The 16,399-nt window shown below is 52.1% G+C and overlaps 2 protein-coding genes and 1 long non-coding RNA gene across 11 annotated transcripts in view; 1 reads left to right on the top strand and 2 right to left on the bottom strand.

The window, feature by feature from the left end:
- Positions 1-11,430, bottom strand: part of ARSD (arylsulfatase D) — a 29,134-nt gene extending 17,704 nt beyond the window's left edge. For 4 of the 6 annotated variants that reach the window (XM_057718920.1, XM_057718919.1, XM_057718923.1 and 1 more), the window contains exons 1-4: positions 11,259-11,430; positions 9,555-9,704; positions 4,850-4,971; positions 1,028-1,150 (exon numbers count right to left, since the gene is read on the bottom strand). In XM_057718920.1, coding sequence (XP_057574903.1) covers positions 1,028-1,150; positions 4,850-4,971; positions 9,555-9,704; positions 11,259-11,302 — 439 coding nt within the window. In that variant the 5' untranslated portion in view covers positions 11,303-11,430. Of the gene's footprint in view, positions 1-1,027; positions 1,151-4,849; positions 4,972-9,554; positions 10,116-10,189; positions 10,321-11,258 lie in introns of those variants that run through there. The other 2 variants (XM_057718921.1, XM_057718922.1) reach the window with 2 other exon arrangements.
- LOC130842287 (uncharacterized) overlaps positions 10,204-16,399 on the top strand; it is an 18,057-nt gene continuing 11,861 nt past the window's right edge. Inside the window, exons 1-2 of one of the 3 annotated variants that reach the window (XR_009050394.1) lie at positions 10,204-10,306; positions 14,950-15,744. This is a non-coding gene — a long non-coding RNA (uncharacterized LOC130842287). Of the gene's footprint in view, positions 10,307-13,402; positions 13,422-14,949; positions 15,745-16,399 lie in introns of those variants that run through there. The other 2 variants (XR_009050395.1, XR_009050393.1) reach the window with 2 other exon arrangements.
- The window catches only part of ARSL (arylsulfatase L), a 27,317-nt gene continuing 25,986 nt past the window's right edge, over positions 15,069-16,399 (bottom strand). For both annotated transcript variants that reach the window (XM_057718925.1, XM_057718926.1), the window contains one exon: positions 15,069-15,424. In XM_057718925.1, the coding sequence (XP_057574908.1) occupies positions 15,069-15,424 (356 nt within the window). The remainder of the gene's footprint in view (positions 15,425-16,399) is intronic.

The raw sequence follows: 16,399 nt of genomic DNA, 5'->3' as shown, positions 1-16,399 counted from the left end.
AGCCCAAGTATTCTTTCTAAAGGCAATAACTTTTGCAACAACAGAGGTAGAATATGAGAAAGCCCATATCTCAAATTCCAGGACGACATCCAAGAATGGGATTTTCTATGGGCACTTACTTGCTGTTGACCTCACAGAAAAGGCTCTGACGTGCTATTTGCCAAAAATTCCAAGTGGAGAAGTGGAACCAGGTCCCATGCCCCCTCTTCCCTGCCTGGCTCACACAGTGTCTTCAGAACAGGTAGGAATCTGTCCTGGTTCCCCCCCTTTTTTTTAACATTTAACATTTTTTAATCCTCACTGGGGTGCAGTGAGGATTGTGGAGAGGAAAACGAAGCAGAAGGATGTCGCACCTCCAAAGCTTTCCACCATTTGATTTTTAACTCGGGCGCTTTTGAGATGAGGTGTGGCCACTGAAGGAAAGATAACCTCTGGAAGTTTCTGACCAATCCCAAGAGGAGAAGATTGATTTGCCCAGGAAAGGAAAGAGGCTAATTGAGCAAGATTTTGAATCAAAATGACTCTTCATGGACTTCCCTCGTGGCGCAGGGGTTAAGAAACTGCCTGCCAATGCAGGGGACAGGGGTTCCATCTGCAGGCCAGGAAGATCCCACATGTCATGGAGCAACTAAGCCCATGCGCCACAACTACTGAGGCTGCGTGCCACAACTACTGAAGCCCACACGCCTAGAGCCCGTGCTCTGCAACAAGAGAAGCCACCGCAATGAGAAGCCCACGCACCACAATGAAGAGTAGCTCCTGCTCACCACAACTAGAGAAAGCCCGTGTGCAGCAATGAAGACCCAATACAGCCAATAAATAAATAAATAAATTAATTAATTAATTAGTTAATATAAAAAGACATGAGTCTTCGATTCCAACGTGGTGAACGTTTGAGAGGCACCAGAAGGACCAGGCAGGAAATCTGGGTTCTGACACATCCCTGTTCTCCTTGTAGGAACGCAGGGTCTTGTGATCCCTGACCTTGGCCCATCACCGAAAGACACGCGTACCGCCATCCCCGTACCGATGAGGCCTGTGGTGTAACCTTGCTGCTGCAGGATTCTTGCAAACGTGGTCTCGTTCTCCGGGAGTCCCCCCGAGCCCCCGTTCCACTGCAGGGCCCGGTACCCATCGCTGGCGTCCATGCCTGGGAAGCAGAGCAGAGAGGAAGCATTCATTCCCCGGGGGGCTACGGCCGAGGTTCTCCGCCGGGAACTGAGGTTCTCCACTGGGGATGCATCCCCACCAGTGGACACTCTGCGGTACCTGGGTTTTGGTGGTCACGGCAGGGGGAGGGGTGATACCAGCATCCAGTTGGTGGAAACAGCCCACAGTGTACAGGATGCCCCAGCACAGGGAATCAGTCACCCCCCAGATGCCGGGAGTGCCGACAAAGAGAAACCCACGGCCTTCACGTGAGAGACTCTGTCTGTACATCTGTGTATGTATCTATCCATCATCTACTTATCTGTCTATCTGCCTGTCTCCCCATCATCTAAGGATCTATGTACCTATCATCTAATTCTACATCTACTATGTAACTGTCCCTTATCTATCTGCCTATTTACCTATCATCTAATTATCTATTACCTATGACCTTAGTATCTATCATCTATCATCTATCTATCTGTCATCTAAGTATCTATGTACCTATTATCTAATTCTATATCTACTATCTCTCCCTTATCTATATACCTATCATCTAACTGTCTACCTGTTACCTATCTACCTCTGTATCTATCTATCTATCTATCTATTTATCTATCTGTAATCTAAGTATCTATGTACCTATTATCTAATTCTATCTAACCCTTATCTATCTATCTATCTAAGTATCTATGTATCTATTATCTATCTAATTCTATCTAACCCTTATCTATCTACCTATCATCTAAGTATCTATGTACCTATTATCTCTCTATCTATCTATCTATCTATCTGGTATCTATCTATCTATGTAGTATCTATCTATCTATCTAAGTATCTATGTACCTATTATCTATCTAATTCTATCTAACCCTTATCTATCTACCTATCATCTAAGTATCTATGTACCTATTATCTCTCTATCTATCTATCTATCTATCTATCTGGTATCTATCTATCTATGTAGTATCTATCTATCTATCTATCATCTATCTATCTATCTGGTATCTATCTATCTATGTAGTATCTATCTATCTATCTATCATCTAAGTATCTATGTACCTATTATCTATCTAATTCTATCTAACCCTTATCTATCTACCTATCACCTAAGTATCTATGTACCTATTATCTATCTATCTATCTTTCCTCTATCTATCCATCCATCCTTCTATCCATCCATCCATCATATCTATCTATCTATCTATCATCTATCTATCTATCATCTACGGCAGTGATTCTCAACCACGGACAGTTCTGCTCCCCGCTCCCGCCCCAGGGGACACTTGCCAATACCTGGACACATTTTCTGGTTATCACAGCTTCTTGGGCGAGAGAACAGGTTGCTCCTAGCATACAGTGGGTGGAAACGTATTCCCCAGGACCTCAGAATGAGACTGTATTCAGAGATGGGGTCTTTAAAGAGGTGATTAAAGTAAAACCAGGGCATTAGGGTGGGTCCTGATCCCATAGGACGGGTGTCCTTATATGAAGCCGAGATCAGGACACAGACACGCACAGAGGGACGACCCTGTGAGGACACAGGGAGGAGACGGCTGTCTCCACGCCCAGGAGAGAGGCCTCGGGAGGACCCGGCCCCGCCCACCCCTGGGTCTCAGGTTCCAGCCTCCAGGACTGGGGGACATAAATGTCTATTATTTCGGTCACCCACTCTGGTGTTCTCTTGCCGGAGCCTAAGTTCAGTAACACAATATTACTCTTAAGTGACTACACGCGTGTACTCCTCCACTTTTCTGTGGATGAAGTGTTTCTCTACTTGGGTCTCACGTGCAGAGCCGTCGTGAACACTCACATGCATGTTGTTCGTAGACACGCAGGTGTACATGCTGGGCACACGCACAGGGGCTGCCGGGTCAGGGCACACGCGTGTATTCAGTGGACGCAGACGCAGACCGACAGCTGTCCACGTGGCTGCCCCGTGAGTGCCTGACCCGCAGCGTTCAAGGGCTTCCTCTTCCTCTGCTTCCTTGTCAACACTTGACACTGTCCATCTATTTCTTTTTTAAAAGTATTTACTTATTTATGTATTTATTGGCTGCATTGGGTCTTCATTCATGCACACGGGCTTTCTCTAGCTGTGGAGAGCAGGGACTCCTCTTTGTTGTGGTGCACGGGCTTCTCAGTGCAGTGGCTTCTCTTGCTGTGGAGCACAGGCTCTAGGTGCATGGGCTTCAGTAGTTGTGGCACGTGGGCTTCAGTAGTTGTGGCGCACGGCTTCGTTGCTCCATGGCATGTGGGATCTTCCTGGACCGGGGATGGGACTCGTGTCCCGTGCATTGGCAGGTGGATTCTTAACCGCTGCGCCACCAGGGAAGCCCCACGTCCATCTTTTTCAGTCTAGCCACTGTGCTGGGTGTACGTGGGTGTAACTTTGTGGGTTTTGATTATACTTTGCATGGTTTCTTGCTGTTCCCTGTCACTCCCACTGCACGTACTTTGGACCACGGGGAACATAAGCACCTTCTCACACCACACGTTTTGACGTGGCTCTTTGTACTCATTTTCTGATCGCGGCTGTACCCAGTCCTCAAAAATGTGCTGCTATAAAGCAACATGGATTTATGTTCTTACACTTCTAAAGATGAGAGGTCTAAGATCAAGGTGTTGGCTGAATACAGGACGCCTGCAGGGCTGTATTCCTTGTAGAGGCTTACGCTTAGGGCTGGGGTTTAGGTGTCATAGGTTAAACCCTTTGCTATAAAACAATACGGGACTTCCCTGGTCCAGGAAGATCCCACATGCCACGGAGCAACGAAGCCTGTGTGCCACAACTACGGAGCCTGTGCTCTAGAGCCTGCGAGCCACAGCTATTGAGTCCACGTGCCACAACTGCTGAAGCCTAGAGCCCGTGCTCTGCAGCAAGAGAAGCCACAGCAATGAGAAGCCCTCACACCACAACAAAGAGTAACCCCCGCTCGCCGCACCAGAGAAAGCCTGTGCACAGCAACAAAGACCCAACTCAGCCAATAAATAAGTAAATAAAGAAGTTAATTAATTTAAAAAAACCCCAAAAACCAATATGGACTTATTTCCTTGCATTTCTGGAGATCACAAGCCTCAAATCAAGGTGTTTTCAGGGCTGAACCCCTTCCAGAGGACGCCTGCCTTCCCTGGGTTTTCTCCATCTTCTGAGTAAACTGCACCGAGCTCTCACCACTTTCTCTGACTCCAACCCTCTTCCTTCCTTCTTATACGGGCTTTTGTGATGAGCCTGGGCCCACGTGGATAACCCGGGAGAATCGTCACCCAATGTCAGGATCCTGACCTTCATCACATCTTCAACATTCCCTTGGCCGCAGAAAACAAGCTTCACGGATTCAGGGGCACCTGGACCTTCAGGGGCCACTCTTCAGCCCCACACTCCCCCAGAACCCACTGGAAATCAAGACTCCTCATCAAGGCTGACTCAAAGGTTTTAAACAAATAACATCAAACATCATCTGGACAGTTTCAGCTTTCTGAATTCCCGATAATCATACCTCTTTCTGTTTTTTGTTTGTTTGTTTGTTTTGGCTTGACTACATAAAGCGTAGCATTTACCTAATTCCAGGACGATGACATTGCACAGCCTGTTTTCACCATTTCCCCGTACCTCCACCACCACCACCCGATTCTGAAGGACAGTCAGTGGGGGGGACTCGGATGTGCTTTTGCCTTGACCACCCTGCACAACACCAACCTGATCTGAACGCGTGTCTCCCCGTGAGGAAGGCGGCTCTGCTCGGGGTGCAGAGGGGGGCGGCCGCCAGGTGCTGGGTGAGCCTCACGCCTTCCTCCGCAAGCCGGTCGATATTGGGTGTCCTGAGCAGAAGCACAGGGACGGCACTGTCAGGACGGGTGGTCTGAGTTTCGCTGGGTGCCCGTGATGAAGGGCATGGGATGGAGAGCAGCCCTATTACTTTGAGGGACCTCCTTGGGCTTTAGAAGTAGTTTCGCGATGTCCTCTGCAGAGGTGGCGAGACTCACCCCCCTAAAACTTTGGTTTGGAGGTGCAGGCTGATGACAGCATGTCAACACACCCCCAACAAGGTTTGACAAGACTTATTAGTCACATGGGGAGGCTTTCTGGGTGGTGGGGACTTCCCTGGTGGTCCAGTGGTTAAGACTCAGCACTTCCAATGCAAGAGGCACAGGTTCGCTCCCTGGTCAGGGAGCTAAGATCCTACACGCCGTGTAGTGTGGCCAAAAAATAAAAATTAAAAAAATAAAAAAAAAGAGTCTTTCTGGGGAGAGGACGGTGGGCTCCCACACAAGTGTGAGAGAGCCGGAGGGGAGGCCGGCTTGCGGTGATTCCTGGGGTGTGGGTGCAGGGCCAGCGTCAAGGGTCCCGTGCAGGGCAGGGGCTGGTCTGGTCCGGTCTGAATTTTCCACTTGCCCCAAAGGAGGGAGCACCAAGCTTTCTTAACAGCTTGTGCAGACCTGGGGCACAAGGGCAACAGACACAAGGATGGTCCAAAAGCGGTCGGCAGTCAGACACCAAGAAACAGAGTGCGGTTCCTCCTTGTCATGAGGGAAGAAGTCACTGGGCTCAGCCCCATCCCACCCCCACAAGAAGTCTCTGCTGCGGACGTCCCTGGTGGCGCAGTGGTTAAGAATCCGCCTGCCCATGCAGGGGACACGGGTTCCATCCCTGGTCCGGGAAGATCCCACATGCCACGGAGCAACTCAGTCCGTGTGCCACAACTCCTGAGCCCACGTGCTGCAACTCCTGAAGCCCACGCACCTCGAGCCTGTGCTCCACAACAAGAGGAGCCACCGCAATGAGAAGCCCGCGCACCGCGATGAAGAGTGGCCCCCGCTCGCCACAACGAGAGAAAGCCCGTGTGCGGCAAGGAAGACCCAACGCAGCCAATAAATAAATAAGTAAATGAATATTAAGAAGAAGAAGGAGAAGAAATCCCTGCTGTAGCCTCCCTGACAACCAGCCACCTGGTCTCTGCTTAGCAGCCTAATTTGCAAGGAGACAAGGGAAGTGTGAAGGGTCGGCTGCCGGTGCTGGGTCACACAGGTAGAAAGCACCAAAGCAGGGATCCCCGATCCCTGTGACTTGAAAAATCCCCCGAGTGTGACACGCTGGGGCTTCTGGGCTGAGGATCTCAGACACCAGGGGTGCATCTGTACTCATCACGGACTTGCCAAGAGTTCCCGTCCTTCTGTCCAGTTTCTGCCCCGGCTGCCTCTTCCTACCACTGTTTTTCTCCTTTGTGAAGACAGAGAGGATGCCCCACACTCGGTCACCTCCCCCTGTCCAGCTGTCGCCTGCGGGCCCCTCGACTTCCTGCACGCCCCGCTGCCACCTCCTCTGGAAACCACAGCCTAAGGCGGCATTTCCGACACCTGCTTCTCAGGGCAGGCGCTGGGGGCCCTGCCTGGCCTTTGTTTTCAGAGAAGAGTTGTGTCAGTTCAGATTGTTCTGGGCGCTTTTGTCATCTTTGACTCATATTTTAATTGCAACAATCTGAAATATAAATGCTGTTATTGCAAAGCACCCATTCTGTACTCCCTGTACCCGTACTGTAAAAACAAGGCTGGTTGTTTTTAATAACTCAACTGTAAGAAAATACATTCTGGGGGGAGGGGCTAAACTATGGACATGATGGACGGGGGCTTATGGGATTATACTAAGTAAAATTATAGCCAGTTCCGACCTATTTTTCCCAGTTTTAAAAAGCTGTATCTCTAGTCTTATGTGCAATAGTCCATCTATCTATCTATGTATCCATCTACATATCCACCCATCCATTAATGAATGCATGCATCCATCCATCCATCCATCATTCATCCATCACCCATCTCTCCATCCATCCATCCACCCACCCACCCATCCATTAATCCATCCATCCATCATCCATCCATCACCTATCTCTCCATCCACCCATCCACCTACCCATCCATCCCTCCACCCACCCATCCATTAATCCATTCATCCATCCACCCACCCATCCATCATCCATCCACCCACCCACCCACCCACCCATCCATCCACCCAGCTACCCACCCATCCATCCATCCACCCGCCCACCCACCCATCCATCCCTCCACCCACTCATCAACCCATCCATCCATCCATCTTTTTTTCTATCTATCTACCAAACATTTATCTCTTATAATGTCTTCACGAGTATCTACACTGGGGAATGGGATGAAAAACACCATGGGTTTGAACCTCAACATAGCAACCTTCTCCTGCACTTTTGGCATGGCCAAAAAAAGAAAGAAATTAAGAGAACCTCTTTGCTGGCTACAGGATGCCCCCTGGACCTTGCTCCCAGTGTGCCTGCATTCGGGGTAGAAAGAGACAAACTACAGACATAAAGTCACATGGAGGCTGTCCCTATGGGTGGTGTTGGGCAGTGAGACTCGATGTCTTGGCAGTTTTCTTAAGTTCACTACAAACCCACAGGCCACAGAGGAGTCGACTTGGGTCTAAATCATTGCTTCCTTTGGTCAAAAGCTAGAAGGTGATGTTCCAACTGGATGGTTTCCTTGATGTAAAACAAGGTATTGGGACCACAGGACCAGGAGTTGTACTCCTGGGTTTCTACGCAACAGAAATGGAAAAAAGATGCGTCCACACAAAGATCTGTACAGGAAGGTTCACAGCAGCATTACTGCTTGGAGCTAAAAAGTGGAAAGACTCCAAATTTTCCAACAACACATGAATGGCTTAATGAAAGAGGCATACATAGAAGGGAATATAACGCAGCTGTGAAAAAGGAGGAAAGCTCTGACACAGGCTACCACATGGGTGGACCTTGAACACATGATGCTCCGTGAGAGGAGTAGACACAGAAGGTTGTACAGTGTGTGATTCCATTGATAGGAAACGTCCAGAACAGGCAAATCCACAGACAGCAAGTGGATTAATGCTGCCAGGGTCTGGGGAGTTCAGGGGTGCATGAGTCACCTAGGGCTGCCATAAGAAAGCACCACGGACGCAGCAGCTTAAGCAGCAGACACTTATCACTCCCAGTCCTGGAGGCTGGAACCTGAGACCCAGGTGTGGGCAGGGCTGGTTCCTCCCGAGGCCTCGCTCCTGGGCGTGTAGACGGCCATCTCCTTCCTGTGTCCTCACGTGGTCGCCACTCTGTGTGTGTCTGTGTCCTGACCTCCTCTTCTTCTAAGGACACCCATCCTGTGGGATCAGGACCCACCCTAGTGACCTCATGTTACCTTCATCCCCTTTAAAGACCCCGTCTCCAAATACAGCCCCATTCTCAGGTCCTGGGGGTTAAGGCTTCAACCTAAGAATCTGGGGGGAGACACACACCATTCAGTCCATCACAGGGGGTGATGGCTAAGAGACCCCAGGGGTTCTTTAGAGGGTACGGAAAGGTTCTAAAATGCTCCATGATGATGGACACATAACTCTGAAAACATCAATACTAAAGGCCACTGCATCGTACGCCTTCAATGGATAGAGTGTCTGAGCTGTGAATTACCAGTGAGCCTGCTCACCGTGGAGAAAAGATCCCCAGATACGTGGCAGATTTCTTCTGCTGTCAAAACAGCCAACACAAAAGGAGGAAGGCCATGGTCCATGTAGACCAGTCCCAAGTTTAGCAGCTATGGGTTCAAATCTGGGGTGGTCTTGCTAACAGAAACACCCACAAAATAGAATGAGGAGTTTCTCCATTCTTCTGCTGTTGCAGAAACTGTGCAGTTATCACCCACAACCCTTATCGGCAGGGATGGCCCTGGAATGGGCAAACACTGAATGTCCACAAAACTCACTGCCGTGGGAGTGAACACGGAACAGATGTGCCTGCATCCTGACACTTGGAACCTGGGAAAGGGACCTTATTAGGAAACAGGGTCTCTGCAGAGATGATGAAGTGAGGGGTCTGAGATGAGGTCTTCCTGGATGAGGGTGACCCTACATCCAATGACAGGGTCCTTCTAAGACACAGAAGAGGAGAGACACAGATACAGAGGAGAAGCCAGATGAAGATGGAGGCAGAGATGGGAGGGAGGTGGCCACAAGCCCGGGGACACCAGCAGCCCCCCAGAAGGTGGAAGAGGCAGGAAGGACCCTCCCCTGGAGCCTCCGAAGGGAGCACGGCCCTGGGACACCTTGACCTCAGACGTCTGGTCACCAGGACTGAGAGAGGATAAATTTCTGTTGTTTTAAGCCATCTGGTTTTGGTCATTTGTGAAGGCAGCCCTAGGAAACTAATACACCGCCCACCACTGTTCATCCTGTTTGAAAAGTTTGTAACTCCCTTTTGCTGCCGACAAATCATTGTTTTTGTGCTGAGATTCGATGCATTATGGAATTTCCTAATTTCTACCGGCAGATTTTAAATGCAGCATTCATCCAAACACACACACACACACCCCACCCGCATCCCCACACCCCACCTGCATCCCCCAGCACGTGGTACCTCAGCGTGTCGTTCCCATAGCAACCAAGATCCCCGATGCCAAGGTCATCTGCCATTATCAGTAGAATATTTGGTTTAAACGCATTTGATGCTTTTAATTCGCAAGTCCTCAGAAGCAGACACACCGTGAGTAGAAGCGCCAAAAAGACCCTGGAGAGAAAAAGAAAAGGCAGGAAGAAACGTCTCTCCTATGGAATGAAAAGTAGGCCTTTCAAACCGGGTTGCTGGGAAGGCGGTGCGCCTTTCCCGGGTATTAGGAGTTAAACAAAGCAGGCCTTCAGCTTTCGAATCCTTTTGCCCCCAAAGACTTGGCTAATCCCACGCGCCGCAGAAAACTTGAACGCGCTAGGTTTTCTGGTTTTGTTTTGCTTTTTTTGGTTGTTTGTTTTTTGAAAGTCACAGTCGGCCCCAATTCGATTTCTTTCCCCGAATTCATCCAGGCCCACCCGTTCCCATCAGTTTGTGATCAGGCTCTCACTGCAGGGCTGGCCCGCCTTCCCCGGGGCTCAGAGCCGCCGGACCGCGCCTTCGGCCCAGTGTCCCTGGAGCCCCGCGCCGCCACGAGGGAGGCGGGCCCAGCTCGGAGCAGAGGGGGGGCTCACGTGTTTAGAGAAGAAATATGGGATGAAACGTACCCCAGACACGCTGGGGAGACAGCACAGCGGCTTTGACCGGACAGTCACCGCTCGGATTTGAAAGGCACGCCGCCAGCGCGGGGTCAGGAGCGCCTCGGGAGCCCGCGCGTAACCGAGGTTTGGAGCGTCCCGGGGGCGGGTCCCGGGCTCTCCCCGCCCCATAACCCGAAGGGAGTCCGGGTTGGGAGGTCCAGCGGGTCCCGGGGTCCCCAGCAGGGCCCCCGGTGCCATCCGCCTTCCCCGATTGCGCCCCGGTGCGCCAGCAGTTGGGAGACTCGGGCGGGGGGCGGCATCCGCCGCGCTCCGGGCCTGCGGAGCTGGATGGCGGTGGGAACGGGCCGTGGACGAAGAGGTTGGGGGGGGGGGCGGGGGGGCGCGGCCGCCCTGGAGGGGCGATGGGAGGGCCCAGGGGTGGCCGCGGCGTCTCCTAGAGGGTTTGGGGAAACACGGCCACCCTCCGGGGGAGAGTCACGGGGCAGGACGGGGTGCATCTCAGTGTGCGGCTAGAGAGGACACGGCCGCTCTTGGGATGGAGGTACCCGGGCGCGCGGCGAGAGGGATGCGGACGGAGACGGTGGGGGAGGTCTCCAGGAGGGAGCCCCCCGGGAGGGCGCCTAGGGGGTCGCGCCCTAGTGGGTGGGGGCGGGGACCTGGGGGGTGGGGACCTGGGGGTGGACAGGAAGTGTTTGGAGAGCGAGGGGGAGGCGCTGGGCCGCGCTCTGCCGGGGCGGGGCTTGCCAGGTCCCTTTCCGCTTCGGGGCCCTGTCTCCCGTCGCCTCCTCCTCTTTTGCCCGTTTCCCTTCCGGTCTCCTCGCCATCCCCCAGCCTCGCGTTTCCTGGTGGGGGGGGGGGGGGGAAGCGCTGCCCCCACCCAACTCTTCGGGCCCGCGTGTGTCCGAGGCAGAGAGCCGGCCTCCAGCTGCGTCCTGGTGAATCGGGGGCGCGCACGCTCAGCCGGGCCTTCCTGGGGGAGGAGGGGTCCACGCTGGCCCTGGACGCCCGTCCCTACTCTCCTCCGCGCCCCCAGCCCCAGGATCGTGTAGGGACCGCGACCCAGGGTCCCGCGCACCTGGCGGCGGGCGCGGCGCGTCCCGTCTGCGCCGCGGGTCCCATGGCTGAGCGCCGGCCGGAGCGCGGGACCTTGCCCCGGGCGCTCTGTGCCCCGGACCCGCCCACGGAGTGGCGAGATCAGGGCGGGTGGGGTTCCTCCCCTCTCTCGCTAATCCGCTTAAAGTCCCCGGGCCACATGGAAGCTGACCTTGTAAACAAGTTTTTTCCTGGGTGCTTTGCTGGGCGCAGCCACGCCCTGGAGACTGGGGCCAAGAAGGAGCTGATTGGCTGGCATGTGCAGAGCCCGCACCTCACCCCACCCCACTCCCTGGCGGCAGCCCTCTTCCTCCATCTCAGGAGAACTTGCCTCCTGGAAGGCAGCCACTGTCCACTTAAAAACATGCACAGCTGCACAACATGGAAGTCGTGAGCTGTTTTATTTGGGGTAAAATGAGGACTGCAGCCCCGCAGGCAGCATCCCGGGTAGCTCTGAGAAACTGTCCCAAAGAGGCAGGGGGGAAGGTCGGTATAGATGTGGTTTTGGTGAAAGGGAAAAGCATGCAATCAAGCATGTGTTATTTACAGAAGGTTTCTGCTAGTCACGAGGAACAGTCGTCGCCGCGAAGGATTTCAGTGTTTTTCTAGATACAGAGAGATGCAAAAACCGGGCTTATAAAGTTGGCACCTGGGAATATCTAACTACCTGAAGACCTGTTCTGCCAGTTTTTCCGCGGAGCGCAGAGGGCCTCATTTCAGCCCTCCACCCGGAACTCCTTTCAGGGGGGTGTTGGACCTCCGCAGCTGCAGCAGCTCGTGATTTGATCCTTGTAGAGGTCGCTGGCAAGTGCCCAGGGGCAGTGCCGGCTGTACTGGACACTCCCCAGGATGGGACTCCACTCACGAGGGTGCAGGATGCCAGACGTGTCCTCCGTGGCCAAGGGGAGGGGCGTTGAAGGGTGAGCTAGCCTAGTTGGACCCTCACCAGACTTGACCTGTGTGCATCTGGCTGGGGCAGTGGGGGGGAATGGCCCTGGTGGTCAAATCCAGGCCCTGGTCCCCAGTACCTGCCCCGCCAGTGCTTTTCTGTTTCCCTTTCCAACTCACTTCTGCATTTTGACCAAGCGGTGATTGGAAATACATGCCGACCAAAGGCCTGGGGCGTAAAGGGCTTGGTGCTGGGCTCCCTTAAGTCCCCTGCTGGTGTTTGTTGAAATACCACCGTCCTGAGATCCACCCTAAATGCTGTGTGTTGGAATTTCCAGAAACAGGGCTGGGGATTCCGTTTGGAGCAGAGACCTTTGCCCGTTGTATTGGCAGATTTAATTGGCTTATTTTTGTTGGGGTGATGGCTTTACTTGGAGTCATCCTTGGGCGTCGTTTATTGTTTCTCTCTTTGTCCGGAGGTATCGACTATTCTACAGGTGCTTTTGTCTGTGGAGGGCTTTGGGGGGGGGGGGGAATTCTACACTGATTGAGGCCTTCAGGGAGGGGCAGGACGTCAGGAGCCCAGGAGTTTGGTGAGGGTGGAGTCCAGATTTCATCCTTGGAAAAAATTGTGCGTTGGCGGGAGTCAAGAGTCCCCCAAAATGTGCAGGACAGGAGCCCTGGGGACGCTCGGGCCAGGTACCCAAACAAGGTCCAGACTGTCCTGAGGGTTTAGGAGTGGCGAAGAGGGATGAGGGGCCTGGGAGATGGTGCCCCCAGAAGTACTATTTGTGGGAGGTCGGGTAGGCAGATAAGGAAGAATCAGGCGTGGCTTTCTTGATGGAAGACAAGCCTTTTTTTTTTTTTTTTGGTTTTTTTGTGTGCGTGTGTATATACATACATATTTTTTTTCTCTTGATCTTTATTGGAGTATAATAGCTTTACACTATTGTGCCAGTTTCTGCTGTACAACAAAGTGAACCAGCTGTATGTGTACATATATCCCCATATCCCCTCCCTCCCGCAACTCCCTCCCACCCTCCCTATCCCACCCCTCTAGGTCGTCACCCATCATCGAGCTGATCTCCCTGTGCTCTGCAGCAGCTTCCCACTAGCCATCTATGTTACTTTGGGTCGTGTGTATATGTCAGTGGTACTCTCTCCCTACATCCCAGCTTCTCTTTCCCCCACCTCCCTGTGGACAAGCCGTTTTTTGGATCTAAGCCCAGCTGCCATGCTTGCTGTTGAACAGGTCTTGGTGATTAATGATTTTTTAAAATTAATTTTTACTGGAGTAGAGTCAACTTACCGTGTTGTGTTAGAAAAGGGAATAAGGCCCTACGTGCACACACATCCCCTCGTTTAGATTCCCTTCCTGCTGAGGTCACGCCCCGACCGCTAAACCTCCTTCTCAGGCAGTTTTCCATCCAACCACATCCTTCTGCTTCTCCTCCTGCAGCCCACCACCCCCGCTTATTGTGCAATCGGCAGATTCCCCGAAAGCTAAAATAAGCCTTTGCAAAGCGAGGAGAAACCCACCAGACGTGACGGACAGGGGGCCCTTTGTCCGATTTTTGGCAGCCCTGAGCAAGCTCGTCTTCTGCCACGCGTGTTTTGTCAGACGCTCCTGTGCGTGGACCCTCCCGTCACAGACTGTGGCTTTGTCGTAGGATGGGACTCAGGACACGGCTGGAACACAGTGTCTAAGTCTTTAAAGAGAACACAACACCCAGAGCATAAAACTTAAGACCTTCCTTGGAAACTCACAGCATGACCTAATAATTTTTTTTCTTAATTTTTATTGGAGTCGAGTTGATTTACATTGTCTGTTAGTTTCTGCTGTACAGCAAAGTCAGTCAGTTATACGTATATATACATCCACGCTTTTTTCAGAATCTTTTCCCATATAGACCATTACAGAGTATTGGGTAGAGTTCCCTGTGCTGTACAGTAGGTCCTCATTAGGTATCTATTTTATATGTAGTCATGTGTACATGTCAATCCCAATCTTCTCATTTACCCTCCTCCCTTACCCACTGGTAACCACAAATTTGTTTTCTACATCTGTGACTCTATTTCTGTTTTGTAAAAAAGTTCATTTGTACCATTTTAGTCCAGTAAGTCCCCTGCACACCAGCTTTCAAGTTGTGAACTTTCAAAGATGGGAAGATGCGTTCGCACGTCCAACCACAGACGTTAGTTCATGTGTCTGGTGTACACTGTCACGTGTGTGCGTCCTATACAAGTGGTTGTGATTCTGTGTCCTTTACTGTACAGTACTGTACAGGGTACGGTAGTACAGTATCTTTATTTCAAACCCGGGATGTCTGGAAGCAAGTGTGAAAGCAGTGGTGACATAACTGATACTACGGTAGCTTTCAGGTACTGTACTGTAAGATAAAAAAGGTTTTCTTTATTTTTCGTGTTTGTTTTTTATGTATTATTTGTGTGGAAAGTATTAGAAACCTAAGACAGTACAGTACTATCTAGCCTATTGTGTGAGTTGGGTACGTAGGCTAACTTTGTTGGACTCACGAACAAATTGGACTCACGAACAGGTTGGACTTACGAACAGATTGGATTTACGAACACGCTCTCCGAACAGAGCAGAACTGGTTCGTATGTAGGGGTCTTGCTGTGCTGGATTCTTGAGGCAAGCAGATCAGCCTGAGTTTGGTAACACTTTATCTTTAAACATTTTAAAGATAACATTTTAACACTTTAAAGATAACACTTTAACAGCCTGAGTTTGGTAACACTTCATCTTTCTAACACTTTATCTTAAGAGTCGGTGAAACGATTTGGCCCCACAAAGCAGATGTCTTGACTTCACAGCGACGTTTTATTTTGACCCCAACGAAGATCTCCAGGGATCGGGGACCCAGGTTTCCCAGCCGGGCGGCTGTCATAGGCCACCTTCCCGATCACACCAGCAGAGGGGGAAGTGACCACAGCAGGGCTGGAGCCAGGGCTTCCAGATGTTGTCCCACGCGTCCAGCTGCAGCGGAACCAGGCTGAGCGTCCGGCGGTGGTCCTCCACGGCCTTGGCGACCGTCTCCATCACCCGATGGAACGAGGGCTCCGTGTCCGGCGTGAGGGCGTGGGCCTCGGAAGGGTCCCTCGAGAGGTCGAACAGCAACGGCGGGTCGTGCAGGCTCACCCTGTCCCCAGAACACGGGCAGACCCCTCTGCCGTAGCAGGCGCCGGCTCCGTCCGGGTGGAACACCGGGGTCACGTAGTGCACTTTCCACACGGCCCCTCCTGGAGGAAGGACGAGAATTGAGCAGGGTTGGCGTGGAGAATCAGGACGCATTTCTGGAGAGCAGGGTGAGTCACAGTTGCTGGGGCTGGAAACAGTGCACGTGTCCACCGAGTGATGGATGGATACACAGCATGGGGTCCGTGCACGCACTGGAACAGGACGCAGCCAGGAGCAGGAGGGAGGCTCTGACACAGGCCACCACGTGGACGGGCCTTGAGCACACGATGCTCCGCGAGAGAGGCAGACACAGGAGGACACACAGGGTGTGATTCCATTGATGGGAGACGTCCAGAACAGACACATCCAACAGACTCAGAAAGTGGGTTTGTGATTTGTCAGGGGCTGGGGGAGGGGGGGTGAGGAGGGATGATTTAATGGCTTTGGAGTCTCATTTTGAGGGTGATGAAAAGGTGATGGAACCAGTTGATGCTGAGGTTTGCACCTGTCGTGCATGTGGTTAAATGTCAGTCAGTTTTACATTTGAAAAGGGTGGGTTTTATGCTACCTGAAATGTCGTGGACTGAATGTCTGTCCCTCACCCCCCATCCTAAATTCACTGTGGAAGCCCTGAGCTCGAACGTGATAGGATTAAGAGACGGAGCCTTGGCAGGGGATTAGGGCTACATGAGGTCATGAGGGTGGGGCCCCCGTATGGGACTGATGTCCTTTATAAGAACAGGAAGAGACCAGAGCTGTCTCTCCCTGGCATGAGGACACAGCTAGTAGGTGGCCGTCTGTGACCCGGTGGAGGGTCCGCCCCAGAACCAGACCACACTGGCACCGTGGTCTCGGACGTCCAGCCTCCAGAACTGTGAGAAATAACTGTCTGTTGTTTAGACGCTCCCTGGTCTGCGGTGTTTAGTCACGGCAGCCTGAGCTGACTCAGAGGCAAAACGAGCGCTCAACAGAGCTGTTTGCAGAAAGAATGAATTCCTTGTGTGCTCGGTGGTTTCCTAAGTGAATTCTCTGAGGTT

This window comes from Hippopotamus amphibius, chromosome X (assembly GCF_030028045.1).
Source record: "Hippopotamus amphibius kiboko isolate mHipAmp2 chromosome X, mHipAmp2.hap2, whole genome shotgun sequence".
In the NCBI taxonomy this organism is placed as follows: Eukaryota; Metazoa; Chordata; class Mammalia; order Artiodactyla; family Hippopotamidae; genus Hippopotamus; species Hippopotamus amphibius.
This window is presented reverse-complemented; position numbering and strand designations above follow the sequence as displayed.